This window comes from Neurospora hispaniola (genome assembly GCF_033458365.1).
Source record: "Neurospora hispaniola strain FGSC 10403 chromosome Unknown B0T23scaffold_2, whole genome shotgun sequence".
Taxonomy (NCBI): domain Eukaryota; kingdom Fungi; phylum Ascomycota; class Sordariomycetes; order Sordariales; family Sordariaceae; genus Neurospora; species Neurospora hispaniola.
Genome location: NW_026944407.1, coordinates 1322100 through 1349970, shown reverse-complemented (window position 1 = coordinate 1349970; position 27871 = coordinate 1322100). Strand labels below are relative to the sequence as shown.

Below are 27871 nucleotides of genomic sequence, written 5' to 3'. Positions count from 1 at the left end.
GCCGCTCACACGCAGTGAATGATTCTCGCGTCTTTCATTTCAAAGTCAACACCCACTCCCCGACCGCATCACTTTGCCCTTCGGAATCTGGGTCTAGTCACAGCACCAGCAAACGACAAGGTCGGCCTCATAATGAGAAATATGGCTGGCAATAAGAGCAAGGCGGACGGTGTGCGGCCAAAGGGGTCAGAAAAAAGCACCTCTGGTGTGCAGAGCGCTTCGACCACCACCGAAACGAGCCGCTTTCTCTTTAAAACGGCAACAGCAACAACTGCAAAGACCGCACCTGCCAGCACTCCCAGAAACCCCTTCGTCTTGCCGTCAGCTGCGCCCTCAACGGGCCCAAACCCTAGCATCACAACTACCATCACCACCACCACCGAAATAAAAACCCACAAGCCTCTTTCGAAGGAAGACTACCTTGCGCAAGCCGAGAGGCGGTATTTGGCCAGCCGTGCCAGAGCAGACGCTGAGCTCAGGAGATTGTACCAAACCCGCCCATTTGCCAAACGTGCTGTCAAACGTTATACCCAGAGGAGATCACAGTGGGCGGAATCTAGGAGGCGATTGCAAAAAGCCGGCGCTTTCTTAGAGAACACCATGGGCACCTTCAGCAATGCTCATGCTCTGAACAACTCAAGACCCAGCGCGTCTGCCTCAAAGCCTCTACGAAAGACGTCACCCAAAGTCTCACCAGAGCCATCGTCCGCCAAACCCCCAGCCCTTGTTCAGAACAGTTTCAGTATAGGCGACCATCCTGATGATGACTGCAGCAAGGCCCCCAGTGTCACCAGCAGCTCCGACGAGACTGTCAAGTCAGACACTAGGACGGTTGACTCACTTTCCACAAACATCACGACACCCGATATGTCCGATTGTGACAGTTTGGTCAAATCTGCGACGAAGCTGACCAAGCAGAAGACGACATCCTCATCAGCTGTGATTCCCCCTTCACAAACTCAGCCCGATCTTGTCACAGAACAACCCAATTTGAAAGCGGAAAAGTTCAAAATCACAATCAACGTCGAGGCCGTAGCTTCGTCGAAGGAGTCCAAGTCGTCAACCCAAAAATCCAAAGGGGATGCGGTGCCAACAACCACCAACGGCTCTTTGACGCCCAAGAAGTCAGTTGACCAAAAGGGCGAGAAGAAGCAGAAATCGAGCAGCGACAAGGCAGACGATCAAGAAATTCCAAAGGAGAAGAAGTCCAAGAAGCACAAGCGGGATGAAGTCGACAAGGAGGACGGTGCCAGCGAGCAGCAGCCCAAGTCGAAAAAGCCCAAGACCTCAGCAGAGCCCCCCACATGCTCCGGTGCCGCCCTGAGTTCTGCCTCCATCGACAAGTCATATAAACCCTACCCGAACGTGCCCCCGGAAATCAGGAAGGAGCTCTTCGTCATCAAGGCCGAAGAAATGCTCTTTAACCCGCTCGGCTATGATGATCTCGTCTACGATGACAACAGGCCCAGGAGCAAGCGTCCGAAGTGGAGGAAGACTGGTCGCAACACAGGTCACAACGACATGATGATGTCCGGTGGTATCGGTCCTGCCGATCTCTCTTCTACCTCCCACAAGTTGGGCAAGGGTGGTGCCAACAAGAAGAACCGGTCGGACGGTGATGACAGTCTGTCGAAGCAGGTGCTCAAGAAGGGTCATAACCAGCGGGTCGCGGAGGAGGTTGCTTCGCTCAAAAAGTCGTCGGCGACGGCGGAGTCGGGGTCGAGTTTCGGTGAGAGGAGGGAGAAAGAGTTCAAGAAGAATAAGTACGGCCATCGGGATCAGCAGGGCGGGAAGAACTGGAAGCACAAGCCAAATCAGTCGGGGAGCTTGGCGGCTAAGTTCAGGAAGCACAAGTAACTGGAAAGTTGCAGAACAGTGACGAGCGGGAGAAGATCAGCAAAGTCCAAAATGGATCGCTGACGACAGGCGAAGACATGAGGTCCAGAGGCTGCTTCATATAAGTCTGACGGGAGAAAAATAATTTCCACGTCTGAGGACAGAAAACTTACCTTCTTTCCCTCTCGCCATCGTTGCCCACAATTCCATATACATGGCCAAGGCAGGAAGAATCAGACCGGTCCTCATAGACGGGTCACCCAGAGGAAGAATACGAGTGGTTGTTCTTTTCTACGACTGTTGCATGGCTCTCAAGCGCATGGTAGCATTTATAGTGGCGAGCGGAGGTTATTATTTGCATATTTGCTTTTATTCTTGTCACTTGGCGCGGCGGTGGTTAAAACAAAGGCATATTCTTAGATGGACGGCAAGAAAGCAAAGATGGGGCTAGATGGGCACAATACACGGCGGACTGGTGTGTGGCGTGGCGTAATCGCATTTATACCTTCGAAAGGCCGGTTTGACAAGAATACTAGAGCTTCTTTTGCCTTTCCTTTTCATGTTCCGAGATTTAGTGCCTCATCATTGAATGCCATATAGTCATTTGTCGGAATAGATACCCAAGTTGATATCGTCGCTCATATATCAGTGGCGAGACAAGGGAGTGGTTGCTGGACGGAGAAAGTGTGCTATAGGCAATACATATCAAATGCTATAGGACAAATCATATTGGCTTGTTGGATGGGAATAAAATGGAATCCATGACAGCCGCTCAAACGGGGCCAGCCATGTGATGAGTACATGGAAGTAGGTAGTGAATCCCCCGTAGCGTGGGGGAGCAAAGAAACATGGATAATTGTAAATGACAAAGAGAGTGAGGTATCCTAATAACACGCCATATGTACCAAAAACATCCAAGAAAAAAAACAGACCGGCCCGTATTTATATTCCTTGCTCCCACTTATCGTGGGCTGCTGATGAGAATCAACCATCAGCCCACTGATAACCTGATATCATTACGAAAGAGATCCTCCACCAATCACCGCTCGACAGGCAAGGAAAACCCCTTAAAACCTCATCGCCCTCGCACGATCACATTCCTCCAGAAACTTGTAAATCCCCTCTAACCCTTCATATCGGTCCTCCGTGCAGTGCTCACTAGAAGCACTCTTCAGAGACGGCGACATGCTCTCGTAACCTTCCGACTCTTCCGAAACAGCGGAGTGTTCCGATGCCAACAGCCACGGATTCTCCTCGATCTCCTCCGCGAACGCCTCATCGAGTTCCAAACTCGCTGATGTGACCCTCGTCCGCACGGTCACGTTTGGTGACGTGAGTGCCTTGGAGCAGCCGTTGTCAGGGGCGTACGGAAACCGTAGCGCGACCTGGACACCGGCGTCCGCGTCGAAATCAGGATCCTCTCTGATGATTCCGCGTTGAACGCCAACGTCATTGCACAGCCGCTCTACCGTTTCGGCATCTACGCCCGGGAACCGGACCCTCAGCAGGTCGACCCGCTCCAGAGAGATGGGCAAGTCACCCAGCCGAGCGAGGGCCTTCAAATCTGCCATGACGGCTGCGAGATCCTTCAGCGTGCGGGCGAAGTCCACTGAAAGGACATCGAGGAAATTGTCGGCAAGAAGGGTGGCGCCGGCGGTCTGGATCTCGGCCTTGACGCTCTGGGAAGAGGGAATCATGGCACCCAAGGGGCTGAGGGCCGTAATGGAGGGGCTGATGTGGAAGTCGATGGACGAGCCCGGAGCGTGCGGCGCAACGGCGAGCTTATTACGTGCCTTCTCCTCGTCCACGCCAACGGCCCGGTACAGCTTCCGGCCGTCGGCCGAGTATCCGTCGAAGTGAGCCCTCTGACCAGAGAGCCAGAAGGCGCGGACGGCTTGGCTCACGTTCTGGACTACTTGCGCCGGGGCGGCGGGTGTGTGGCTGAAGTACCGCTTGCCACCGGCACGGCCGGCCCCGGAGAAGGAGTAGCCGCCTGCGGTACGAGGGAGGGCGCCTCCGGTGAGGTTCGGTCGGAGGGTGGAGGCGAAAGGAGCCCGGCCGGGCGACGCAGCTACGGCCCTGGAAATGTTGGAGACCGGGAGCTTGGACCGGTCAAAGCGAGATTGACCACCGGAAGAAGAGGATTGTCTCCCGGCGGTATTGCTGATGTAGCGACGGACAGTGGCATTGATGTTGGTGTAGGTTGAGTGCCACTTTGCACCACTTCGGCCGCTCTTCTGCTGGCGAAGCCATGCGCTGGGATGAATGGGTTGGCGGCTGCTGTTGACACCACTACGTACGGCGATTGGCTGGAGTTGTTGGGCTGGATTCGATGAACGTGTCGCGGCGGCGGCGAGCTTCGAGCGAAGCATCTTGGACGTGCGAGCCAGATTCTTGCCGAGAACACGCAGGGCGGCGGTAGCCCACATGCCTCCCACGGCGGGAGACATTTTGCGTGGTTATATCGAGATAGCGTGAGGTTTCTGTTCTCTCACTTCAAATCTTTTGAGACGACGAGAAATCCGATAATGATTATGTCGATGTTTCGATTTTCTGGGAGGAGGGAGGTGATGACGATTGAGACGGGTGTGGTCGGGACGGGGGGATGTCAATGAATGGGAGGCCTTATCGATAACGATTCGCCACCGCCGTCCGCGGACTGTTTACCTCTCGTGCACAGATGAGGCAGCTGAACGACTAACATGCAACTAAGAGAGTTGAGCGAGCAGACTCAATGCTTCGATTGATGCATGGGCGAGCGGGCAGCTGGCAGTGCTGCGGCGGAGCCGAAACCTGGTGCAAATCCAGGTGGGGTTGAGCCTTTCCCTCGTCCCCGCCCCAACCCGGCCCATCTTATCAGCCGCCCCACACAGATTGGATTGCGGTTTTAAACCAAAAATTTCTCCCGAGCTCCAAGCTTCGACTTCCTTTCTTCTTCCCAACCAGGAAGTCTGGAGCGTCGGTCGCCTGCGCGACATCGGTATTTCGTCGCCGGTACCGATGCTTCAGACTTCATTCCACAGCGAGGTAAGCATTGCAACTTCTTATTACCCCTCACTGCCTGCTGCGCAGCCATTTGCTCCTGTGATGACCTTACACGAACAATCCAATTCTTACCTAGCCCATGGGGACTCCAATTTACTCTAGAATTACCCTGAGAGCAAGATTGGCAGCAAGGCTTGTTAGTAATCGCTTGGTCACGCACATGACGCTAACTTTCTTACTTCAGTGCTGGTATCTTTCTAGAATGGCTCACGGTGACCTCTCTGGTTGCTCTTCATGTTGTCATTTTTTTCACACACTAAAAGGTTTGTTCCACCTTTTCTTTCTCTTCGCATCCCCTCCTCCTTGATGATCAACGTACAAAATAGGGAATTCCTCAAGCTTAATACATCATGTGGAATACTTTACTAGTTTCAGCCTTGTCTGATTGGATCCATAACTATCTGTCGCTTGTTGCTTGGTTTTGTTCTGACATCTTGCTAACTCGCGACTTTTCAGGTATGCTCATGGATCGCTTACTCCATTCTGGCACTATGACGAAGATTTGAACGAACGGGCGGACATAAATGAAGCCTCTCTGCCCTCGTCTATCAAAGCAGGACTGTACATCCTGTGGGCGAGGGTCAGGGGGAAATTCTTGCTGAGAACTCGTCAGCTGATTTCGTGCCCTTGCACCATCTCTTGTCAACACATCAGAGCGTCTTGGGATCTATGGACTAACATGCCGATCCGCAGGTAATAACTCTCGCGCATTCGTGTTTTCTCTTTTATTATGTGATGAGACGATATTCACACTGTTTGACCCTCCTTCGGGTTGGAATGAACACTAAACAAAATCTGATTTAATGAGGTATGTTTTTTGGTCATGTTTTCGTTCATGATGACATTTTGCTAACTGTTCACCAGACTGAAAATAATACATTCTGAAATTTGCTTCGTTCTGCGTACAAATTTGTTGGCAGACGCTAACAGTTTCTCAGTTTTAGGCATCCCTTCAAGCGATTAGCATTGGGGTTGGTGGTGCTTGGGTGTTTAGGTGTTTGGGTAGCGACATTTGAATTGACGCTCTTATTACTGCGATCTGAATTTAGTTTGTTGCTGGTTACGCCTTTTCCTACGTGATGAAAACGTCTCGAAACTGCCGCTATACGTTACTTTATTCATCGTGTCAACTGCAACCTTGCGTTCCAGCCGACGATGCAGCGTATCAGATCCCAATCACCATTGTTCCCAACCCAATCCGTTACTACGATACCTGTCCCAGCATCGCCGACGGTAAGCTCACCCGGTTGCTTCTGAGGAGCTCCGTGATCCATACACAGATACTCTATCATGTGTGGGTTGATCTTGGCAGCGATTTTCTCGGGCCAGCAACTCGCATTGAAGAAGTTGCTGCCACTCAGAAAGTTGATAAATAGAGGCATCGGACCTCCAGCGGCTTCCGAATCTGGTATCCCAGACGGGCTATATACCTGCTGTGCCGCCCTCATCAACCCCTCCTTTGCAAACCCAATTTTCTTCTTGATGTGCTGCGTCTGCCCAACCTCATAATAATCCTGAATTCGAATCCTTCCGCTCCCACACATCCCATCCGCGCAGTTATCCGGCCACACCGACCCATCAATCCCCATCCCCTCAGCCTGCAGACTCGGATCCAAGTGAAACCGCCTCACCAACACGATGCGCCCCCGCGCCTGCTCCAGCGTCGGGATCTCAGGTTTAAAATACCACCTATCCGGCGTCAGATAGCGAGCGGCCAGGTAAGTAGATAAGTTCTGGTCCGTCCCACGCCCCGTCCCTTCGCGCTTGATCGACATCAACACCGTCTCGGAAGGGTTGGCGTCCAGGAAAGCGTAGCACTCCGACAGCAAGTCGTGGAAGTACCTGGTTCCAGATAAAGCGACGGGGAAGGCGGAGTGGACTAGGCTGAGGTTGGGCGCTTTGGCTTTCTCTTTGTCTATGCACGTCGGTTCCGGAGCCTGCGGCGAGAGCTCAGGTTGGGGGGCGGGCGAGTTGGTATCTGTCGGTGTCTCTGTCCGAGTTGAGGTGGGCGAGATGGGGAAGGCGCCTGGTAAAGAGTCGGGTGTATCGAGCCGGGGAGAAGCGGTTTTGATAGGCGATGGGGAGCGCGAGGAGGGAGATGGACAGGATACACGCACGTCCAGGAAGCGCACTCCGTTGTCGAGCTGCTCGCGGATGGAAACGGCCTGGCAACGTACAGAGGGCAAAGCGACGTAGCAAGTCGGACTGTTGTGCGTCCCTGGGATGCTGAGGGCTGACAAGGGGTAGGATGGGTCGAGCTCGGCCATCCACCGGTTGAGATGAGTGCTGCTGAAGATGGCAAGGAAGGAGTGGTGGGGCATATAGATGAGGGTGAACTCGCGATCAGGAGGGGGGACTTGTTGTTGGTCTTGCAAGCCCGGAGGTAGGTTGGCTTTCATGACGATGCTCCGCGGTGAGGGGCCGGGGATGGAGACGGAGTAGGTGTATGGCTTGTTGGGCTCGGAGAAGGTGAGGCGGAGGGATTCGCCTTTGGAGGTATCGGGTAATGGGATGGAAGTTTCATGTTCGGAGAAGGGCTGGATGTGGACATCTGTTATGTCTTGCTTGCCGGCTGTCCCTGGCTCCTGGGCCGCCCCGTCGAGGTCGTTTGTCGCAGCAGCGGTTGGTGATGCGAGAGATGATTTAGAGGATTTGCCGGTGATACGCGCCGTAATTTTCGCCAATCCGTTCGGCTTGCGAGCCTTACTAGGGTCCTCATAGCGCTCTACTTCCTTCAGCTCGAGCGGCGTGATGGTCAGGTTGCGAATGGTGAGATTTATCATCTTGACTGTCTTGATCGTGTCGATCCGGCGGTTCCGCCCGCTTGATGATGGTAATATGGGTACGGTAGCAGCTTTATGCGGTAAAGCATATGCTCTCGTCTCGAGGTAGCTGGACATGGAAATCCCCTTCTTTGTTTTTTTCGAAGACGAGCTGGCTGCAAGTATCAGACGGTCTCAGGAGAAAAGCGGTTCTCCGCTTGCCTGGTCTCACCTACTCCTTGGTGAACTTGCGTGACGTTGTACAACTGGGATGAACTCGTCAGAGGTGCATATGAAAATTTCGAGCGCGCATGGATGCGACGATGTGACTACGTTTTTCATCGGAGAAAGAAACACGTCTACTCAATCCATGATGTCTTACATACGGAATGTTTGTTCGTCCGACTTGAGCTTCTGGAAACTTTTCAAGTTGTATAACTGAAATTGTTTGAGATGGATGTGGTTGAGGTTACTCTCGTGGCTCGATAGAGTACAGTAAGAGTCGAACAATGTCTTGGGGTGAGAGGAGAAATAAGGAAGATGACCAATGGATTCTGAAAGTTCGTTATGTTGCTAAGGATCTTCCATTAAATGGAAAGAGCTCAAACCAAAATGAATGAAAAGAGCTAAAACCGAACTCCTGAGCTACACCGCATGCCCCAGAAAGTACTGAAATGAGGTTCGGCTTTCCGTCCACATTTGTGAAGGCAATAATACGCAATGACGTAACAACTCAAACCATAGAGTCAACCCAGCACAGTATGGTATATCTACTAAAATCAATGAAGGTGGCCAATTGCATTTTATAGACAAATATGATAAAAGAAACCAATCAACTGAAATCTTGTTAAGCTCCTCGATTTAGGGCTGAAGATACCTATACTTGCTGATCTCTTAAGCCGGTGATGATGCGTTTACTCCTAAGGCCAATGGGGCCCCACTTCGAACAAATGCGAAGAGGGCTTGTCACGAATCTCGCGAGGTTCTCTCAAAGTTGCCATGGGGAGCGAAAAAAATCAAGAAAGGTAGAGGAGCAACTTATCCTAATCTTCAGGCGAAGATGCACTATAGATGCCGCTCGACATATTTAAACACAAAGATGGAAGACCAGACAATGACGAAACCTGCTGACTTCAATTTCCCAAAGCATTACAGATTCACTGAATGCAATAATGGTATCCAGAATGTCGTCCGGAGAGAAAGGGGAGAACTTCCGTCGTCGCCAAGCTGACTGATCACCGCGTTGGTTCGGCGGATCTGTGAGGTCTTGTGAGAATTCCGTGTGAAGCCTCAATAACGCAAGTAGGTAAGCAGCGGGAAGTCCAGTCACGCCTTTGCTCGATCCCTAGGCAGGGACTGTTACTTTGAGGACCGGATTTCATCTAACATGCAGGAACGATTGCAGATTTACATAGGGGAGCTTCTTAGATCCAAATTATTTCGGCTATGTTATAGACAAGGTACGATGCTTACAATAGTGTACGCCATATAATGGTCAGCAGATATCCAAACGTTCAGACACGATCGGTATTGACAAGACAATTACTCCAGTAAGGAGGTGACAGCCTTGATATCGGACGTCCGCAAGATGGTTATAAACCCAAGGCCGGGGGTCGCCGGGATAAATGCAGAGCAATATAGAGACCGCAAGCTGGCACGACAACCGCACAATAGCCGGGCTGTTTGTGCCGATCTCACTTCACGCCTTGCCTTAACCCAAGAGTTCGAGAACTGCGAACATCTAACCACGAAAAGATATCGAGGAATATAAAGAGATGGGGAGTTGTCGTGGAAGAAGTGATCGTGTCGGCCATCGAAGCTGAGCGTCGCCAACCTTGCACCCACATCAATACAAATACTTCAAGCTCAAAAAGAAATGCACTTTCCAGTTCTCGCCAATGCCGCCTTTGCCAGCTCGGCGTTGCCAGTCCCCTCACTCGCCTCGGCCATTGCTCTTCGTCAAGAGAGTGCTTGCCTGATCAGGGCCGAAGCCAAAGATATCGTGGACATCTACGGTCAGCTGATCGCCAACTACACGGACGATGTATGCGCCAAGTAATGCGCCTCGGACTTTGTCGACCGATCAAACAGCATCAACACCTTCATCTTCACGCCTCTCGGGGAACCGACCGTTGCAACCAAGGAGATCTTCATGTCGGTGCGAAACGCGAACCCGCCCTTCCCGGTCGTCGGCCGCAGCATCGATGCCATCGATTACGAAACCGTCGCGCTCCGTTGGCACGCCACGTTTGGCGCCGCCAACCTCCCCAGCAAGGGCATCACAATCATCGGCACGACCAAGCGTGAAGGGTATGCGCAGACCAAGAGCCTCGATGTCGAGTTCAACAGCTTGATCTGGCTCCTTAACATGGGTGGCAACTACACTTGGGAGGGTTAGACTGTAGAAGGGCAAATGTCATGTGAGGGGCATCAAGAACGCAGATCTGGATCCGGACGCTTGTCTTCGCCACATGGAATCCAATGGTCGGTTTCACGATCGGAAAGGTGAGAGTCGAAAGACGGCTTAAAATCAGTATGTTCTTTGCTTGACAAGTGTGGGATGGAGGTACATACTGGAGTGAATGACATAGTGAATTCGATTCAAGAATTCAGGTCTTTAGTTCGTGCAATGCCTTTCTTTTGGGATCACAAATCGAAATGGATGTTGTGCAAGTAACCTGGAATTTGGAAAACAATGCATCTTGTATAATAGATCAACAGCCTCATCGACCGAGAGGTCACCCTCGAGGTGATATTGTTGAGGGGTAGGTAAAACCTAGAGATAGGTATTACTGCGTCTATCTACATTCAATGTTTTATTTCCACGCTTGTTGCCGTTGTTGGTATCGCCGTACCTGGACTGTAGGGCTGCATGGTGACATGTGGGACGACATCGGGGAATCGCAGGTTTGATTGGGGGCGTTTGCCAGAGACAATTAAATTATGGTCTCGACTTTTGGTGACACGGCCTTGGCGATGAAGAAGAGAAAGTGTATGAGTCGCTGGAATTTTGAATGTCTGCAGAATTTGACTTTTACCAACAAGGGATGCTTGGATAAGGTTCCATACTAAGTGGAAGCTGTTTGTCAGCGGTAAGACGGCTTGGGAGGTCGTGTGAGATACCAACGGACTGGATCTCGAAAACAATGACTTCGAAGTGCCCTGCATGGGGATGGGGTAGAGCGCTTGGTGAGGCGCCTGAGTTGGGAGATCGAGAGTTAGGAACGGATGAGGCCACTTCCTTCATGCTGCGTCATAGCTCTGATGATGCTGATGATGATATGGATCGCATGCCCGAAGGATTGTAATACCTCATCCAACTTTGCCGAGTCCCTTGAGGAAGTCTCTGAGGAGTGACGCCATTGCATTCCATGAATACGTGCCTCGATCATGGATGGAATCTAACATGAAATCATGCTCCGGCTTGTGGGCAAACCTAAGGATAAGACGTGCCGTCTTGGCCGCCAATCACAGAAGGAGAGAAACGCCAGGTTGAGAAGAACGGTTGCTGGGTTGAGAACTTGTTGCGATAGGTCTAACGAGTGGAAACCGAGATACCCTAGGTGAGCGAGAGGTGCGGTTAGCAGGTTCCACTCTGCAGGAGTTACATGTAGGTTGCTTGCAACCCTTGCATATACTCAGGCTTCTACGCGTCTGATTGGTCTGCCCCTGACAGTAACCAATCGGGTCCCGGCTCATCTCCCCTTTTTTACACTACACTCAATTTGAAGGTTCTGCTGACTCGCCCTCGCAAATGCCTACTACTTATGAAAGGGGACTTCTGGACAAGACTGCCTGTTGTCCAAGGTTTCACGCGACCATCGATTTTCGGCGCTCGAGTGCTTGTATAGCCTGGTGATGTGATTGAGACGGCTCTAGCCACTCAATTGCCGGCGAAGGCAACTCTAGGTACAGCTGCCTGGCCTTCGTTTGTTTGGCTTGTGGGTTGCCTCTTCAACATTCTCCGCTGGGATCATGTGCACATCTTCCACCCATCCTTCTGGGATACAGACTGATCGACCCTGGAACGGGCAGTCGGTAGGCTACACAGAGATCCCAAACGCACAGCATCTCGCGTCATGTCCATTCCAATGTCATGCCGAAGTATCTTCAAGGACAACGGACGTATTTCGTCTAAATTACCAAAAGGATGCTTTTCCCACGCCGGAAAAGTGTCAACCCCACAGCGTGAAATGGTGAAACTGGAGCGCTTCTAAGGTTACCCGCTCAGCCCGTCCACTTGGATCCCTTTCCCAACGGATTTCTTGGGACCCCGGACTGCCTGGCCGAAATGAAGGGACCCCATGGATATCCAGATTCCTGAAATTCCGTGGCTGCAGAGGAAGCCTGGGAATCAAAAAGTGGCAAAGGGGCGTGTGAAGGGTTTCATTGGCATAATGTGCAGCGCCTGTAAGCTTGTTCATTTTGTATGTCGTTAGTGCAGCGTTGCACCGAGGAAAACCTTCACTTATCCCATTTCAGTATTTTCTCATATTTCCGCCTTTCCCCTCTCCTCTTCGCTCTCCCTTCGTCCTTCCATTCTTTTCGACTTCGTCTCTTCGTTCCACGTTTGTGTTTCTGCCTCAGCTCGTGGCCATCGTCGCCGTCACCATTCGTTTACGACACATATACAACAGTCACTCATTTGATCAGTCTTGTTCTTCACTGCCTCTAGCCTTCCGGTCCTTTTCACATTTCTGTCATCGAACCAATTAGTGGCCAAGTCCCGGCAAAAGTCATCACATCCACCAACCAAGCCACCAGCTCGATATTACTATTCAAAATGCGTTTCTCCGTCGCCGCCGTCCTCGCTATTGCGACCGCCGTCTTTGCCCAGACCGATGGCTTTGATGTCATCTCCAACCCATATGCTGGTGAGAAGGTGCTTGCTGGTCTGCCCTGTGAGATCAAATGGGCGCCTTCGTCCGACCCGAAATTCCAGGGCACCGTCCGTATCGATGTCCTCGGAGGCACCACCCCTCAGACGTTGGACAAGGTTGGAACTGTTGCCTGTGAGTAGCCATGGTCTTGACCACGAAACCAGAGGAAGAGTACTAATCGAGATCTCTCAGCGGGCGTTGACAGCAGCAAGGGTTCTTACAAGTGGATGGTCGACGCTCACCTAGGCAAGGCCAACACCTACGGTATTCAGATCACCTTGGAGTCCAATGAGAAGGTCTTCCAGTACTCATTCCCCTTCCACATCATTGGCGGCCTTGCCGACTCTGGTGATGCCACCACCGTCACTGTTCCCACTACCGCTGCCGCTGGCACCGCTAAGCCTCTGACCGTCGCCGCTCCTGCCACTACCAAGGCTGCCATCACTACCACCAAGGCCTCCGATGCCGCCGATGCCGCCGAGACCACCGCCAACGCCGCTACTGGTGCCGCCTCCGGCTCTGCCGGCGACTCCTCCGCCTCCGGCGCCGTTTCCTCCTTCAGCACCGTCGTCGGCAGCTCCTCTGCTTCCGTCGAGGCTTCTGCCACCTCTTCTGACGTCGTCGCTACCGCTTCTGCTTCTTCCACTGGCGCTGTTGCCACTGGCGGTGCTGCTACCTTTGGCGCCAGCACCGGTGCTCTCTTTGGCGGTGTCGCCATGGCCCTCTTCGCTCTCTAAAAGAGGACGTTCTGGGCTCTGATACCCAACGTTGGAAAGGGGGTTGTTTTTGTCTTGTTTGATTTTGCATACGCCCGGTATTACGATGAATACCAGCTGTTTGGTTGAAGAAGAAGGGCATATTTTAGACCCGGGGAGGAACAAGAAAAGTATGGATTGTACTTGAAGGTATCCCGGACGTTCTTGTACATGATTACCGAGACCTTAAGGTCATTAATCGAGCGGAATCTGCTTCATACAAAAGAAACCGAGATAACGACGTATGCTCCTGGTCTTTTCGTTGGCTTGGATTTGTTCGGTGTGATATGCGCGTATGTTGAATTTCGATTGGATGAGTTGTATTCGTGCGTCGCCCTTCATTGGCGAATCAGTAATGGTGCTCTCTACACGTTGTTAGCCTTTCTTTGTATGCTGGTATCGCCAATGAACGATGCATGACTTGAACCAGTCATCACATATCGACTGAGAGGATGTCATTGTTCTCGCCAGGGACGTTTCGCATAATCAAATATTGAATCGCCGGCGATCAGTCTCACATGGGAAATCCCAAGATACCACGGAGCGGAGTGCATGTTTAAACGTAGAGAGCAATAAGCCGACTGCTTAAATCATATCCACAACCACGGTAGGCTAGCGCGATGTACCAAGACTCGGCATCTCCATTTAGGTTTATGAAAGAAGTCCTCTCATACAGAGGGCCAAAATGGTGCGTGGTTCCTTGCATTTATTCCATGTTGTGCATCCTCCTCCCGACTGAACTTCCTCAAAAGCACGCTGCACGGGTGATCTCCAAATATGTAAGCACAGACCACCAAAGCTTGAAGATGCCAAGCCAAGCGGTGAGACTTGAGAGAGTGCCACATGTAGAAAGATGCGGGGCAAAGAAAAAGAGACTCGAAAGTCGCAGTGACCGCTCAGCTGCTCGTGGAATTGCTGAATTGTGAAGTCGTCAGTACGATGCCAGCTGTACCCTCTTCTCAATGGACCCATCAGGAAGGCACAGTTCCCGCAGACAACACAGCTGCCATCAACTGAACCTCTTGTTCGTCTGGAGTCTGGCCCGCCAAAACCCTCCACGAGCCCTCCACTGTTGACAAGGACTAGCCGCCAACCTCGAAATCCCATCAGCCAGCCAAATCGCCAGCCCCGTACACTACAGACCTCGCTCTAGTACCCGACCTCTTCTCTCTCCGTTTTCTGTTTTATTTCTCTATTTCCTTGCTGCCCGCGCTGCGCGCTCTTGACTCCGCTTTTCCTTTAGACATCACCAGATAATTCACATCCCGAAGCAAAGATGAGAGGCGAGGTAAGACATGCACCCGTTGCCCACACCTCGCAATCCTTAGCACAGACAGCATGGCCCTGGGACACGACCCCTATTCCGCCGCCGTTGGACAGCAATCCCATGGTACCCAAGCAACGAAATCAACGACACGCCCCTCCGGAGCTGTCAACGCTCGCGACAACGACACGCGCCGATAAACACAGCAATTCAGTAATATTAAGCTCGACAACACGAATTGCCGCTTCATTATACATAGACTGGATCATGACATCCAGAATCCCACGCTCGCTGTCCAACACCCAGGTCCCACGTCGATATCCTGATATACCACCTCACACGCCCATATAGCGCATTATGGAACTACGTTACCGCAAGCACAGGTAGCTGATACAGCTTCATACAGGTTGTTCACATTCACTTGGGCCAGGCCGGTACCCAGCTTGGTAACAGCGCCTGGGAGCTGTAAGTGCTCAACACACCGCTATGCTTTTTTTTTGGCGTGACCTTCTCTAACACATCTGCTCTTCTAGCTATCTCCTTGAGCACGGTCTTACTCAAGATGGTCGTAAGGACCCCGACTCTACCGTTGCCGGTGAGGGCGGTTCCTATGATACCTTCTTCACTGAGTCCAGCAACGGCAAATATGTTCCTCGATCCCTCTTCGTCGATCTTGACCCTTCCCCGATCGACGAGATCCGCACCGGCCCTTACCGTCAGCTTTTCCATCCTGAGCTCTTGATCAGCGGCAAGGAGGATGCTGCCAACAACTACGCCCGTGGTCACTATACTGTCGGCAAGGAGATGGCCGAGAACGTCCTTGATCGCATCCGCAAGATCACCGGTAGGTTATCTTCTGTACGTCTAAGGCGGGTAATATGTTTCTAACCAGGTATGGACAGACAACTGCCACTCTCTTCAGGGTTTCCTCGTCTTCCACTCCTTCGGTGGTGGTACCGGTTCCGGTTTTGGTGCTCTCGTCCTCGAGCGCCTCGCCCAGGACTACGCCAAGAAGTGCAAGCTAGAGTTAGTCCTTCCTCTTTTCCCCCAATGGTGCCAATAGGCCATCTTGACGGATGATTTGGTCTTGTTCAAAACGTTGGGATCTGGACTTTCAAGCCTTGCTGGGTCTTTCGAAGATGGTGCCTGAACTCTCTTAAAGTTCGGCCACCTAGGCGAAAAAAAAAACCTGTTGGCAAACTCAGAGCCGCGTTTGAAACAAGACCGATTTACCCCAGCGCTTTCGTGAAGGTCATTTTTACTCACAGTATCTTCGGTCAGGTTCTCCGTTTACCCTGCCCCTCGTGTCGCCACGGCCGTCGTTGAGCCCTACAACGCCGTCCTCGCTACCCACAGCACCCTCGAACACAGTGACGTTACGTTCCTTGTCGACAACGAGGCTGTGTATGACATTTGCCGAAGAAACCTCGATATTCCTCGTCCCAGCTACGAGCACTTGAACCGCCTGATCGCCCAGGTCGTTTCTTCCATCACCTCGTCCCTTCGTTTCGATGGTGCTCTTAACGTCGATCTCAACGAGTTCCAGACCAACTTGGTTCCTTTCCCTCGTGTCCACTATCCTCTTATCTCTTACGCTCCTGTTATTTCGGCTACCAAGAGTGCTCATGAGAGCTTCAAGACCTCTGAGCTTACCCTCCAGTGTAAGTGGAACTTGAGCGTTTTGATCAGCCGTAGCATTGCGATCCCAGACACTGACATATTTTGTGGATAGGCTTCGAGCCCAACAACCAGATGGTCGTCTGCGACCCCCGTAACGGCAAGTACATGGCTGTCGCTCTTCTGTACCGTGGCGATGTTGTTCCTCGTGACACTTCCGCTGCAGTTGCTGCGCTCAAAGCCAAGTCCTCCTTCAACCTTGTTGAGTGGTGCCCCACTGGTTTCAAGATCGGCATCAACCACCAGAAGCCCATGTCCGTCCCCACTGCCTCGCCCGCTGATGGTGGTCTTGCTTCCGTCGACCGCTCCGTCTCCATGTTGTCCAACACCACCGCCATTGCCGAGGCTTGGTCGCGTCTTGACCACAAGTTCGACCTTATGTACAGCAAGCGCGCCTTCGTCCACTGGTACGTCGGTGAGGGTATGGAGGAAGGCGAGTTCAGCGAGGCCCGTGAGGATCTTGCTTCGCTCGAGAAGGATTACGAGGAGGTCGCTGGCGACTACAACGATGTCGATGTCGATGCTGAGTACTAAGCGGTTGCTTTCACTATGGTCATACAGAGGAGCCATTGTTGGATCCAGGGCGGCTGGGTCGGTTGACTCTGGGAGCTGGGTGTCACGGGTGTCCTCCTGTGCATATCCAAACCGGAAATAAGCGCGCAGCCCAGGCAGGCCCTTGACAACCAGCACCTTGGTCCCATAGTCTCACACGAAAGGAGCGCGGAGTTAGGAAGGACTAGACGAGAACATGACGACTTTATGTAATTCCCCCCTTCGAAAGCACATATACATACCCACCCCTTTAATCTTGACTTGATTGTAGACCAACAACACGAAGCTACTTTGCTCACTGGATGAAAGGAAATTATAGCTGTGCTACTCAAAAGAGGTTGCAGAGCTGGAGTAATACCTGGAGCCGAAAAAATGAAGAACAGAATGATAAACTCTGGCCCTGACATATTCGATAGCGCGCGACTTGCCTTTTCACCCTACACAGCTCACCCACAATCCCACGAGACATCATGTAGAAAGTTGGTATGGTGCACTTGAAGGCTTTACTCGTTGTTTCTTTTTTATTTTCTTTCAATGTGGTCGTGTTGTTTATTTTTGTGTTGTTTGCGATCCCCTGTCGCAAGAACCACGGAGCCACGCTAACAGTCGTCCCAGTGTTATACTGCGATTTCAGACAACTACACTCTACATACCTAGTGCTGGGCGCCAAGGCTCTTCCTCCACATTCCCGTCATTGCGAAGTACTATCACGCGGTTCGGGCAGTCCGTTGAGATACCTTCATATGCGATGACTGCATGACAGCCTATCCTATCCTATCCATACATGCGTGCGTCATGAATCGAAGGCTTCTGTTCATTCCCGAATTCTACCCCTTTTCTTAAAGCTTGAAAATCCACGGGCCGCACCGGATGAAACGCGCGCACCCGCACCACGCCGGCTGCTGCCCGTTGGCTCTATACCAGCAAACAACCCTGAACATCAGGCAAATGGCCTAGCACTTATTTCTTCCCCTTTCCTTGAACCTTCCACTTCGAAGCCCTCGCAGCAGCACGACCAGTCTTCTTCTTACCACCACCCGCATTCGGCGCCTTATTCTTCTTGGCGCCCTTGAACTTGAGATCCTTAGGTTTTCCATCCGCCGCACTAGCACGCTTACCCTCGAGGATGAAACTCTCGGGAGACTTGTAGGCGCCCGGGACTCTGGGGCCGGTCGCCTCCGTGTTGGCGCCCGAGGCGTGATTCCTCCTTTGGCTGGCCTGGTATCTGTCCTGCTTGTTGAAAGTCTTCTTCTTGTCGGAGCCGATGACCTGTCTGGCAGTGAACTTGCCGAGGAGCTTCTCAGCGCGGCCGGCGATGGTCTTGGCTTCGGCGGAGATCTTGGGGGCGTAGTCGGATTTCTTGGAGCCAGGACCCTTCTTTCCGTTGTTGCCTTTCTTCATAGTTTCCGGAACGGCACCCTGCGCCTTGAGCTTCTTGGCTTCGATGGCACGCAGGGTCTTGTGAGGGGCCTTGCAGCGGCTGACGCGTAGCTCGCGGGGGAGCATGGGCGGGAATTTCTTGCCGTTGAGGAGGATGGCTGACTCGACGGCGTTTTCATCCTACAAAGGGGGAACAGAGTGGTTAGTTGATAGCGGTCAAGTAAGAGACAGAGAGAAGAGGTGATAACTCACGCAGAACTGAACGTAGGCGAAGCCCTTGCCGACACGGGTGACAGGGTCGCGGACCACACGAACGCTCTCAACTTTGCCGCCCTCTTTACCGAATACCCGCCAGAGGCCTTCCTCTACGTCCATAGGCTGCTTTGTCCGCTTCTTCTTCTCGGTCACCTCCTTACCGTCTTCGTCTACCTTCACCTGCAGTACTGTCTCGTCATCCACAAAACCAAGGTTGCCGACGAAGACGCAGCGCTTGTGGTCTACCGGGGCAGGATGGGCAACGCTGTCGACACGGATGTGGCGATCCAACACAATTGTGCCGTTGAGTTTCGAGCAGGCAAGACGAGCGGCCGCAGGGGTGCTGTAGACAACATAGGCGTTTGTCGATTTCGTAGTGGCCTCCATCACGGACTTCTTGATATAAGCGGCACGCTTGGGAATGGCAGCGGTAGCGAAGGCAGTCGAGCGGAACCGTATCGACTCAACCTTTTGCGCAGGCTTCGCCTCCTTGTCCAACACTGAAGCCATATGCTTCATCAGGGCCTTTTTGGCCGAACGAGAGGTGACGGCCTCGACGGCGACATTGCTGAGGAAGACGGTGCGGTTGGCCTTCTCAATCTCGTTCTGGGCAGCATCGGGCGCTAGCGATTCGTGAACGGGGACCTCATCCGCGGACTCGCTGTCGTCGTCGTCCTTCTTCTCGGCCTTGGCGGTATCCTTCTTTTCTCCGGATTGCTCGTCGGCCTTGAGACGCTTGCCAGCCGGCTCTTCGTCGTCCTCCGCCAACTTCGACAGGTATTTGTGTTCGAGATTGTCGTGCTGGTCGGGTTGCTTGCGCTTCCGTTTCCGTCCATCTTCTTCCGGGACCTTTCCTTGTTCTACAACAGCTTCGAGGGTCTCGACGGCTTCGTCTTCGCTGTCACTGTCGTCTACAGCCTCGTCGTCTTCGTCATCTTCTCCAATGCCGACCTCGGAATCGTATTCTTCGTCAAGCTCGCTCAGTTCCTCGTCATCGCCCTCGTCCTGAACGTCCTCATCTTGCTTGGAAGGTACTGGCGCCTTCTTGGACTTTGTCGGTAGGGGCTCGGAATATTTCGCAGCTGGGCGGGGCTTCGCTGGACCAACCTACACAAAATTAGCCATGTAAACTTCCAATTGCCTGTCTGGTCAGAGCGGGATGACTTACACTGGTAGCAAACAAAGCATCCAAGCTAGGATCAACCTTCTTCACCGGCGCAACGAGTCCTTTACTATAATAGTGGTGTCAGAATATTGGAAGAATGGCGTTGACTGTAGCGTAGGGCTGTTCGCACGTTTTACCCATTGTGAGTTTTCCGTCGTGTGTAAGCGCAAATGGATGGGAAAGTGGCACGATTCGCCAATCAAGCACTTGTGATTGACTTAGTTCTAAGAGCACGGAAAAACAACTGAAGTTCGACGATGAGGCGAAAGATGTGATTGGCTGTAAATGCTGTCAAAATCGAATTGCAAAGCTTCCACTTCTGATTTCTAGCAGGATGTTGTACAAGGCAAGACCAGTTTCTATGCAGGCAGGTTCAATGGTCCAGGGTCTCAAGGGTCGTCGTTTCTACCTTCCCCACTGCGCATCGTAAGGACGAGTCGAGGACCGTGGAACATCTTGCATCCTCCCATAAAAAAAACTCGCTTATCAGTTGTTATCGGAACTGTCAAGACTCACCGCCTGCCATCATCTTTGTGTGGTGCGCTGGGCTGTTGGAGACGGGCGGCGGCGGCAGGCAAGCGGGCAGGCAATGGAGCCCCCCAGAAACCTGCCGGTTGCCCATTTGTGTTGCGTGCTGGTGCGGTGCTGTGGGCGCTTGTCCAGCTTCCAGTCTAGGTCGTCAACCAGATACCTACTGCCCGCTCCTCACTCTCCCGATCTGTCTTCCTACTACTTCACCTACCCAGACCGCACGTTATCTCTTGACAATCGCGCCCACGTAGCGACAACAAAGCCATATCTCCGAGACATTTCATTGTGTGCGAACACACATTTTTCAACCTTCCAGCATAAACACACTTTACCCTGATCGTGGCGCCACAACTTCAGGTGCTGCTCTTGAGCTGCCCGTACAGTTCGGACGTCCAGTCCGCCGCCCACGACTAAATTCTACGTGGCCGTCCAACTTTCCACTGCTCAGCTGCTCAACCCAACATCGGCGCGTCGTTGCTTAGTTTCAATCTCGTCGGATTCTATGATCCGCGATGGCTACCGGTGACACCGCGCTGTCCTTGGCTCTCTCGAGCCCCCCTCCGCCTCTGCTCCAACACAGCCCTAGCGATGTGTCAAGCCCACTTAGTGACGTGGAAGACAAGCATGGAGATCCTGACGACATGGATTTGGACATGAACAGTAACCACTCTCAACATCGCGAGACATCGGTCCGAACTGACAATCGCGATGGCGTCGACTCGGACCTTGGCGCTGAGACTGACGATGAGAGCAAGCTGTCGGATGTGGATATTAATGACTCCGAGGCAGAGACAGAGAGGCTTTACGACACACCACCGAAAGATCGAGTATCGCGCGACATCGTGGACACCGCGGGTGAGCCTGGCACTCGACAATTCACCGACCGCCGCGATCGGACGTTCGAGCGCAGCCCTAGCAAGCTTCAGCAGCAAATCAAATCTGATTACGAACCGGAAAACACCGCCAGCGGGCGAAACAGTCCCTCAGAAGAGGCAGAAGTGGGTGACGAAGAGGCCTCGGAAGACCTGAGTGACGAAGAGCCCGAATTTGCTGCCGAACTACCACCTGCGCGATCTCCCGTGCTGGCGAAGAAAGTACAAATAGTTTCCGCCTCGCCTGAAAAGATCCTCACACTATCACCCCGACATGATATCCTAAAGCGGAAACGCTCCTCAGTTACCGAGCAACAAGATCTCAGTCAACCGTTCAAAAGGCGGACTGAGTCAAATACCTTTCCCGAAAAGCTCTCAGCCGATGACGTGCCTGTCGTCGACATTGAGGTCATTTCGACAAACCCCGAAAGCGGCAACCAGTCTGCCGAGGAAGATAATATTAATGAGCCGACCATTACGGCTGGCGCCAATAGCGCAACGAAGGATGAAACGGAGCCCACGGATGCGCTCGAAGAAGACGCGACAGACAGCCGAATCAAAAAAGGGAAACGCGGTGTCACGAAGAAAAGGAAGAGCCCAACCCCTGACGAACCAGATGGTGATGAGGTTGAAGAGACAAATGCCGACGCTGCTGCTGAAGGAGACGTTGTTGCCGTCGAAGACTCCGCAGTGCAAGCTGAGGACCAAGTCGACGATGTCGACGAAGAGGCTGAAGCAGCCCACAGAAACGAAGAAGAGCGTATGTGAAACCATGTTCTTCCGTCCCATTCTCTCTGCACATACTAATGGATCACTACAGTTGAGCGTAAGAAGTCTGCCTGGGAAGAGCTTGCAGCAATTGAGAAACAATTCAGCAGTTTTCGGGAGCGGTGAGTCTGCCAGTCATCCTGTTCACGTCCGGACTAAAGCTAACAGCCTCACAGTTTATATCAGGAACGCCTAGAGCAACTCAATCAGGAAGAAGCAATGCTTACCTGCGAAAACCCCACCCATCCCGAATATCTTGCGATGCTACAGTGTCTAAATGCTCGACGAGAGGAGAGGATCAAGACTAGCACACTCGAGCTACAATTTAGAATGGCGATGCTTCAAAGGCGCGCGGTGGCAGAACGAGCACAGATTCTGTCGCAATACCACCAAGCCGTGCGCGAGTCACGCGAGAAGGTGCTCGAAGAGCTTGGTCAGGAATGGTACGATATACAACAAGAGCGCAGACGGTTTGCCAACGCTATACCCGACTACGGAATCCATTACCCCGCCGCCAAATCACAGAGTATTCGTAACGCTGTTGCCTATAACAAGGAAGTGTCGATCCTGTCGGGCTTTGCCAAACACGTTGGATTTCCTGCTGCGCCTCCAATACACGGCGCATCTGAGGATCAGGTGGAAAACGATCTTGAAGCTATAGCTGTGAGTGTTCAAGGTATCTCGATGCATACTGCCTATTCATATTAACCGCGGCTGTAGCGATCTCGCGAGCCTGTCCCCCGGCCTATACCGAACTATCCCCCCGCTTTCCACCCAGAATATGCGTCCGCCGGACTTCCTTTTGGGCGAACCCCCCTTGGCCCCGCCGGTGAACAGTTTATCGAACAAACACCTTGGGCAAACCCGAATCACCCAGCCCATCAGATGCAGCGGCAACAATTACATCATGAGGCGCCTTTTGCAGAGCCTCCCTCTGGACCACGACACCACACACAACAACCTATGGCGCCATATACCACAAATGGGTTCGTGGCAGTCAACGGGGATGGGCCCCCAGTTCATCTGCACAAGGGGCATGCTTCGGGTGCTCACGAGCCAGTGAAAAGCGCCAAACTTGGGCCAGAGCAGATGAAGCGGGAGAGTGTGACTCAGGCTTCATGAAACGCTTAAGAGCACTACCAGGAAGTCGGGCCAAAAGCATTGCAAGCAGACGATTTGTTTATTTTCTTCAGGGCATTCCAAACACCTAAGTCGGGCATGAATGGTGTTTTACTCCGCTTTGTACTTGTCACGGCATTGAGCGACGGTGGGTAGGAGTTTATGGAGTTATAGATGATTTATTTCACAGTGGCATGTTCGGCAGGTTCATAGTTCGGAGTACGGGTGGGATGTCAGTTGGCTAACCAAGTCAACCAATGCGTATATGCCATTGCAGGGTAGCTGGGCAAGTTGTTTTACTGAGCGTTGGGTTTTTGGGGCTACTCACTCATTGCCTGCTTTTACATATGAGCTATGGTGGGGATATGTATATATATATATATACCTTTTAACGAAGAAGGTACCCATTTGGATACACCCAAATCACAAATACAACACAGCTGGAGGGTGAACTCCTGCGCGAGAGTCTCTGACTCCTTTTACCATCCAAAGAGCTGTGTTCCGCCCCGCTCCATTCCCTGAACGCCATCATAATGTACACGGCCGGGGCTGCCTTGGTGGATGCCCGTACCGATCTATAGCAACCAACGCCACAGAGCTCATATTACATCTGCCTATTTCTTCTCAGGAACCTTGACGTCCTCGAACTCGTCCTGGCCGACAACGGTCAGGGTGTAGGCGTCTAGAAAGGAGGGACGATTCGTCAGCTCGTTATTTACTCGGTGGGCAGGACGGAAGTGGTAGGTATAGATCGCATGCTGTTGTCGTTCAGGTAGGGGTGTACAAGAGGTGAGGCAACGTACAGACGGCGAGAGTAAACGCGGTAATGCTGGTACCGAGAACAACGTTCTTGAAGAGGTACGGGCGACGCGCGCGAATCAGCGCCGCCGACTGGCGGTGGTTGCGCTCATAGTAACCGGAGTTGGGACGGCTGTTCAACTTTGCGATTAGTGCTGTTGCTGGCGGAAAATTGGCACTGTAGAACCGTGACTCACCCGGACATGTTGCTGTGAAATTGACCGATTTCCGAAGCAAAGCAATGGTGAGCAGCTCTAGCACCGGATGATGTCGTCTTCAAGACACTGCACTGCAGCAGACGGATCCAGGAAAAAGATGGGTGGGTCGGATGTTGCCGTGGGGTGTGCTTCCATCTACGGTGCATTCCTTAGAACCAAAGCTTATCAACTCTCATCAACGAGTGCTGTGCCGCCAGACAGCCCGCCAGAGGCGAAGCTGCCCGTAGCAAGCGGCAGGCAACCGAAGCCGCGGCAGGCATTATCACTGCATGGGCTTGATGTACCTAATGAACCAAATTTGATCCGTGCGCCAACATCCTGCCCCTGTCAGTTCAAGACCATGACGGCGCGTCAGGAAGGTTTCTAGGAAGCTCCATTGGTCAAATCTACATGGATACAATATAAACTGCCACTGCACCATTCACCATTCACCACACAACTACCACACAACCGGAACCAACACGAAGAGGCTCGCCTTGGAAATTCGCGACACCGATTATTGCTCAAGAAATTCGACGACGGCTCTCGAACTGATTACCAATTCTAACCGCTTCTGGTGTTTATTGAGCGACACCGGCTAGGACACCTGCAACAATTGCAATTCTCGACGAACGCCGACTCAGCACAAGACAAGAACGAGACAATACGCAGCGGTTTCCACGTTGCGGAGGATGAGTGATATTGTCCTAAGCCCATTGGAATCAACAATCAGCAGGATTGAAGTGCTGTCTCTGGATTAAGTCTCTGGTCGACGACAACGGGCGCAGCTAGAGAAGCTGTGTCGCCTGGGCCTGATCTATTGCGTTTCGCACCTGCGCACCCATCCAGCAAGCAGCCCCTTCGTAGACTCTTTTGACCTACATCACAATCACATACTTGCACCTACTTCGTTGTTACGTCCTGAGGTTACGATCACACCAGCAACGATCTCTGTCCATATATCACACTCCCCTCGCTACACCCGGGTAGCGCGGTGTATATATTTGCCCATTGATCACCATGGCTTCCCCTGTAAAGACGCCCCCGATGAGCGAGCAAATACAACAGCTTAACGCTGCCCGCAAAATGGCTCTCGAAAACCCTGGCTTTTTCAAACAGATCATCCAGGGTATTCTGCCCCTCACGGCCCCGTCTGCTCCCGTCGAGCTGCGCAGATGGGCCGCCGATTTCATCGCAGAAGCGCTCGCTTGTCCAGCTTTGAGGACGCAAGACAAGGAGAACTTGACTCTGGCGATAGTAGATGCGCTACGGTCACTCGTGGAAGCTCCTGATCAGGACCCTCTAGTACTCAAGGCTGGTATCATGGCGGCGGCGAGTGCGTATCCAGTTATTGTGAGATGGATGTAAGTAATGCACCTACTAGGGTCGATGGCCTTGCCTTCTGCGCTGTGTGGTCTCGTATATTGTGTGTCTGATCTCCATGCTATCCCGTGTTATGGTTCCCACTTGTCTCCTTTTCCTGCACTCCATCAGACACACATGTCCTCCGGGCACTGACATGGCTTTGTTCGGGACGGTTCAACACATCTTTTCATGTCCCCTGGGTACTAACCATCTTGACGCATAGTATTCTCAACACCTATCACCCCCCTGCTTGGGAGGCCATGTCAGCGATAAAGTCGAAGATATTGTCAATATGGGAGAATGCTCTCACGCCGGTCAAGCTATGCTGTATCAAGTTTGTTCAACGAGTTATCCTTGCTCAGACGGCATCAAACGGCACAGAACCGAAGGTTGATATATTCTTCCTCGCCTTTTTGGGTAATTTACTAACAGCTAATGTCAGCATTCTGGCCTGGATGTCAACCTGGCTATGATTCCTCCTAATCACAAGTTCCTAGACCCCCGACTTCTCGAGGCGGAAGCCATTGGTCTCCTTGACAGAATGCTCGGTGCTCTCCAGGATAACAGCAGGTGCGTTAGGGCTGCTTTTCCACGTCTCTAACTAGCTAACCGCCGGTGCCCTTCTCGTATACAGTGATGCTCTGATTGTAGATGCCACTCTCAACACTTTGTCCATTCTCATCCGCACTCGTCCTGCCACCTCCAGCCGTATCACAAATGCCGTCCTCAACTTCAACCCTCTGAAACTGGCCAACTCTCCCATGACCCCCAAGAATAAAGTTCTCGTCAAGTCAATGACGAAGACAACCCAGATGCTCTTGAAGCATCTGTTTGTGAGGTAAGAAATGTCCAGTTACCGCTCATGCTTCTCTTGCTAACTAGGGCAAGGGATTCTCATAACCCGATAGCGCCGCGCCTCAATCAGCAATACGAAAGACTTCAGCGTTCCCGTTTGGAGATTTTTGATGAGGCGAACCGCAAGCGAGCTCTTCCCGAGCAGGCTGCTGCAGGTTATGGTGATGTGAAGAGGCAGAAGACTGAAGGAGTCGCACCGCAGCCTCCACTTCGCATTCAACCACTCGCACCAGGGCCACACACTCTGGCTGAAGTGTTCAGTCTCACTAACAATACAGGCTTGCAGGGCTTTGATGTGACCGTAGTACCTACCTCGTTAACTGCTAGAATCAATGTCAGGACGCTGGCGTCACTAGACCAAGGGCAACTTGATATGGCCATCAATGTAAGGCTCCAGCAGTTTCTTGATAGGGGTAACTATGCTAACACTGCCATAGGGAGTTCGTGACCGATTGATTGCTTTGTATGCTGCAGCACCTGTCGCAGCACCAGTTCCGGTACCGGTCACAGGAACAGCGACAGCGCAACAAGCTTCGGTCAATGCCGAGACGGTTGCCTTGGGGGTTGAGGAAGATGACGACGCCTACGAACCCGACTTCTACGCTGCGGAGGATACTGAACAAATACTGAACAAGCTCGATAACGCGCCTCCGGAGGAATCACCTGAGCAGAACGCCAAGCCTGATTCTGCCTTAGCTCTCGGCCCGTTCAGGCTCCCGCCCCCGCCTGTTCTCAATCCGGATACTGCTGTCAAGGTCAGCCAGATCACTGCTATGCGCATATTTGGGCCTCTCTCAGGTCTCGAGGACCCCCTTGTTCGCAAACCCAAGGCCGGCCTTAACCGATTGGCCGCCAACTCCCATGATCGCGACTCATGGCTTACACTGATAACGCGCCTTGCAACCCGCAGCACCATAGGCCTAGGGGACGGTATCAAGAGCGAGGCTGACGCTACCAGTAACGCTCTTGGTCGCCCACAGATGAGCCTGGGCAACCTCATTCGCGAAATGCTTTTCAACTACGTTCTCGAAGACTGGCGGCGCCGTATCGAGGTTGCCGTGGCATGGTGTTGCGAGGAGTGGTACAACGACCGACTAACAATTCTTAAGAAACTCGATGGACCGCTGAATTACGAGCGGTGCGCGTTGCGTCTTATGGACGGCTTCCTCAGTTATATCACGGCTCAAGACAAGGTTCTCACCCGGTTCCTGTCGGAGATTCCCCAACTCAGCAAAGAGCTTCTCGGTCGCCTCAAGGGTCTTTGTAGCGATCCGACTACGGTGCAGCTCGCTATGACCAGTCTGCTTTATCTGGTGATGATGAAGCCACCAGCGAGGGAGCTAGCTCTGGACACGGTGTATGAGATTTGGGTTGAATGTAAGTTGTGCCTTTCTCAACGAATATTGAAAGACTTGCTTGCTGACATGCTTGGTATTTTAGACGAGGATGCGCGCCCTCTGGCAGAGAAATACCTTTACAGGTGGCGGCCCGGATTCGCTGAGACTCATGCTGCCGCCGACGGCGCCCCCACTGGCAATGGTACTCAGGCAATGACTGCATGAACCTGATATCGGTGTCACATAATGTGTGATTATCAAGACGGGCGGTATTTATTGTCTTCAGAACATGCTGTATGGCACTGATATCGCTCGTGATGCTATTCAATGGGCATAGAAGCTTCGGTGGGGGAAAGTGAGTATGATATCGCTGCTTGTACATCAGGTTACAAGGTCCACGAGCAGCGGCTATTCAAGAGGTGGCTACTGCTGGTATCAAAGGAGAAGGAGCGAGAAGA

General features: G+C 52.4%; 10 protein-coding genes across 10 annotated transcripts; 6 read left to right on the top strand and 4 right to left on the bottom strand.

Annotated features, from left to right (window-relative positions):
* Positions 1–132: 132 nt before the first annotated feature.
* Positions 133–1857, top strand: B0T23DRAFT_312252 (uncharacterized protein; the record flags this gene model as incomplete). The annotated part of the gene is made up of 1 exon (XM_062834676.1): positions 133–1857. One exon carries the CDS (start codon positions 133–135, stop codon positions 1855–1857), a length of 1725 nt encoding a protein of 574 aa, XP_062695239.1.
* Positions 1858–2595: 738 nt separating this feature from the next.
* Positions 2596–4458, bottom strand: B0T23DRAFT_71131 (uncharacterized protein). Its single transcript, XM_062841678.1, has one exon. The coding sequence runs from the start codon at positions 4284–4286 to the stop codon at positions 2904–2906; it is 1383 nt and encodes a 460-aa protein (XP_062695238.1). The 5' UTR covers positions 4287–4458; the 3' UTR covers positions 2596–2903.
* A 1834-nt stretch (positions 4459–6292) lies between these two features.
* On the bottom strand, positions 6293–8054 carry B0T23DRAFT_71293 (PLC-like phosphodiesterase). The gene is made up of 3 exons (XM_062841679.1): positions 8030–8054; positions 6508–7909; positions 6293–6473 (listed from the first exon to the last, which is right to left on the bottom strand). Exons 2-3 carry the CDS (start codon positions 7779–7781, stop codon positions 6329–6331), a joined length of 1419 nt encoding a protein of 472 aa, XP_062695237.1. The 5' UTR covers positions 7782–7909; positions 8030–8054; the 3' UTR covers positions 6293–6328.
* Positions 8055–9519: 1465 nt separating this feature from the next.
* On the top strand, positions 9520–10041 carry B0T23DRAFT_402180 (uncharacterized protein; the record flags this gene model as incomplete). Its single annotated transcript, XM_062838648.1, has 2 exons — positions 9520–9698; positions 9735–10041. The coding sequence occupies 2 exons, from the start codon at positions 9520–9522 to the stop codon at positions 10039–10041; spliced, it is 486 nt and encodes a 161-aa protein (XP_062695236.1).
* A 2037-nt stretch (positions 10042–12078) lies between these two features.
* B0T23DRAFT_70971 (Ser-Thr-rich glycosyl-phosphatidyl-inositol-anchored membrane family-domain-containing protein) lies at positions 12079–13355 on the top strand. The gene is made up of 2 exons (XM_062841677.1): positions 12079–12655; positions 12716–13355. Exons 1-2 carry the CDS (start codon positions 12427–12429, stop codon positions 13258–13260), a joined length of 774 nt encoding a protein of 257 aa, XP_062695235.1. The 5' UTR covers positions 12079–12426; the 3' UTR covers positions 13261–13355.
* Positions 13356–14200: 845 nt separating this feature from the next.
* Positions 14201–17192, top strand: B0T23DRAFT_352457 (tubulin alpha chain). The gene is made up of 6 exons (XM_062836090.1): positions 14201–14566; positions 14949–15007; positions 15076–15386; positions 15445–15568; positions 15824–16203; positions 16275–17192. The coding sequence occupies exons 1-6, from the start codon at positions 14555–14557 to the stop codon at positions 16751–16753; spliced, it is 1365 nt and encodes a 454-aa protein (XP_062695234.1). The 5' UTR covers positions 14201–14554; the 3' UTR covers positions 16754–17192.
* A 95-nt stretch (positions 17193–17287) lies between these two features.
* Positions 17288–19999, bottom strand: B0T23DRAFT_418052 (nucleolar protein 12). The gene is made up of 4 exons (XM_062839670.1): positions 19702–19999; positions 19575–19638; positions 18404–19513; positions 17288–18331 (listed from the first exon to the last, which is right to left on the bottom strand). The coding sequence occupies exons 1-4, from the start codon at positions 19710–19712 to the stop codon at positions 17732–17734; spliced, it is 1785 nt and encodes a 594-aa protein (XP_062695233.1). The 5' UTR covers positions 19713–19999; the 3' UTR covers positions 17288–17731.
* Positions 20000–20475: 476 nt separating this feature from the next.
* On the top strand, positions 20476–22995 carry B0T23DRAFT_70884 (Sds3-like-domain-containing protein). Its single transcript, XM_062841676.1, has 4 exons — positions 20476–21734; positions 21795–21864; positions 21919–22405; positions 22463–22995. Exons 1-4 carry the CDS (start codon positions 20615–20617, stop codon positions 22862–22864), a joined length of 2079 nt encoding a protein of 692 aa, XP_062695232.1. The 5' UTR covers positions 20476–20614; the 3' UTR covers positions 22865–22995.
* A 480-nt stretch (positions 22996–23475) lies between these two features.
* Positions 23476–23864, bottom strand: B0T23DRAFT_426135 (uncharacterized protein; the record flags this gene model as incomplete). The annotated part of the gene is made up of 3 exons (XM_062839964.1): positions 23476–23543; positions 23665–23792; positions 23857–23864. 3 exons carry the CDS (start codon positions 23862–23864, stop codon positions 23476–23478), a joined length of 204 nt encoding a protein of 67 aa, XP_062695231.1.
* Positions 23865–24876: 1012 nt separating this feature from the next.
* On the top strand, positions 24877–27638 carry B0T23DRAFT_309331 (uncharacterized protein; the record flags this gene model as incomplete). Its single annotated transcript, XM_062834516.1, has 7 exons — positions 24877–25220; positions 25445–25610; positions 25664–25791; positions 25856–26059; positions 26110–26461; positions 26514–27453; positions 27517–27638. 7 exons carry the CDS (start codon positions 24877–24879, stop codon positions 27636–27638), a joined length of 2256 nt encoding a protein of 751 aa, XP_062695230.1.
* Between the last annotated feature and the right edge of the window lie 233 nt (positions 27639–27871).

Excerpts from the sequence above, each read along its gene's own strand:
- B0T23DRAFT_71131 (XM_062841678.1), bottom strand. The coding sequence starts at position 4,286 with ATGTCTCCCGCCGTGGGAGGCATGTGGGCTACCGCCGCCCTGCGTGTT.
- B0T23DRAFT_71293 (XM_062841679.1), bottom strand. The coding sequence starts at position 7,781 with ATGTCCAGCTACCTCGAGACGAGAGCATATGCTTTACCGCATAAAGCT. Across the intron at positions 6,474-6,507 it reads GGGCGCATCGTGTTGGTGAG|GGGATGGGGATTGATGGGTC; the intron begins GCGGTTTCACTT and ends CTGCAGGCTGAG.
- B0T23DRAFT_70971 (XM_062841677.1), top strand. The coding sequence starts at position 12,427 with ATGCGTTTCTCCGTCGCCGCCGTCCTCGCTATTGCGACCGCCGTCTTT. Across the intron at positions 12,656-12,715 it reads CAAGGTTGGAACTGTTGCCT|CGGGCGTTGACAGCAGCAAG; the intron begins GTGAGTAGCCAT and ends GAGATCTCTCAG.
- B0T23DRAFT_352457 (XM_062836090.1), top strand. Across the intron at positions 15,387-15,444 it reads TCGCATCCGCAAGATCACCG|ACAACTGCCACTCTCTTCAG; the intron begins GTAGGTTATCTT and ends AGGTATGGACAG. Across the intron at positions 16,204-16,274 it reads CTCTGAGCTTACCCTCCAGT|GCTTCGAGCCCAACAACCAG; the intron begins GTAAGTGGAACT and ends TTTTGTGGATAG.
- B0T23DRAFT_418052 (XM_062839670.1), bottom strand. Across the intron at positions 19,514-19,574 it reads ATGCTTTGTTTGCTACCAGT|GTTGGTCCAGCGAAGCCCCG; the intron begins GTAAGTCATCCC and ends AATTTTGTGTAG. Across the intron at positions 18,332-18,403 it reads TCGCCTACGTTCAGTTCTGC|GATGAAAACGCCGTCGAGTC; the intron begins GTGAGTTATCAC and ends CCCCCTTTGTAG.
- B0T23DRAFT_70884 (XM_062841676.1), top strand. The coding sequence starts at position 20,615 with ATGGCTACCGGTGACACCGCGCTGTCCTTGGCTCTCTCGAGCCCCCCT. Across the intron at positions 21,865-21,918 it reads TTCAGCAGTTTTCGGGAGCG|TTTATATCAGGAACGCCTAG; the intron begins GTGAGTCTGCCA and ends ACAGCCTCACAG. Across the intron at positions 22,406-22,462 it reads ACGATCTTGAAGCTATAGCT|CGATCTCGCGAGCCTGTCCC; the intron begins GTGAGTGTTCAA and ends CCGCGGCTGTAG.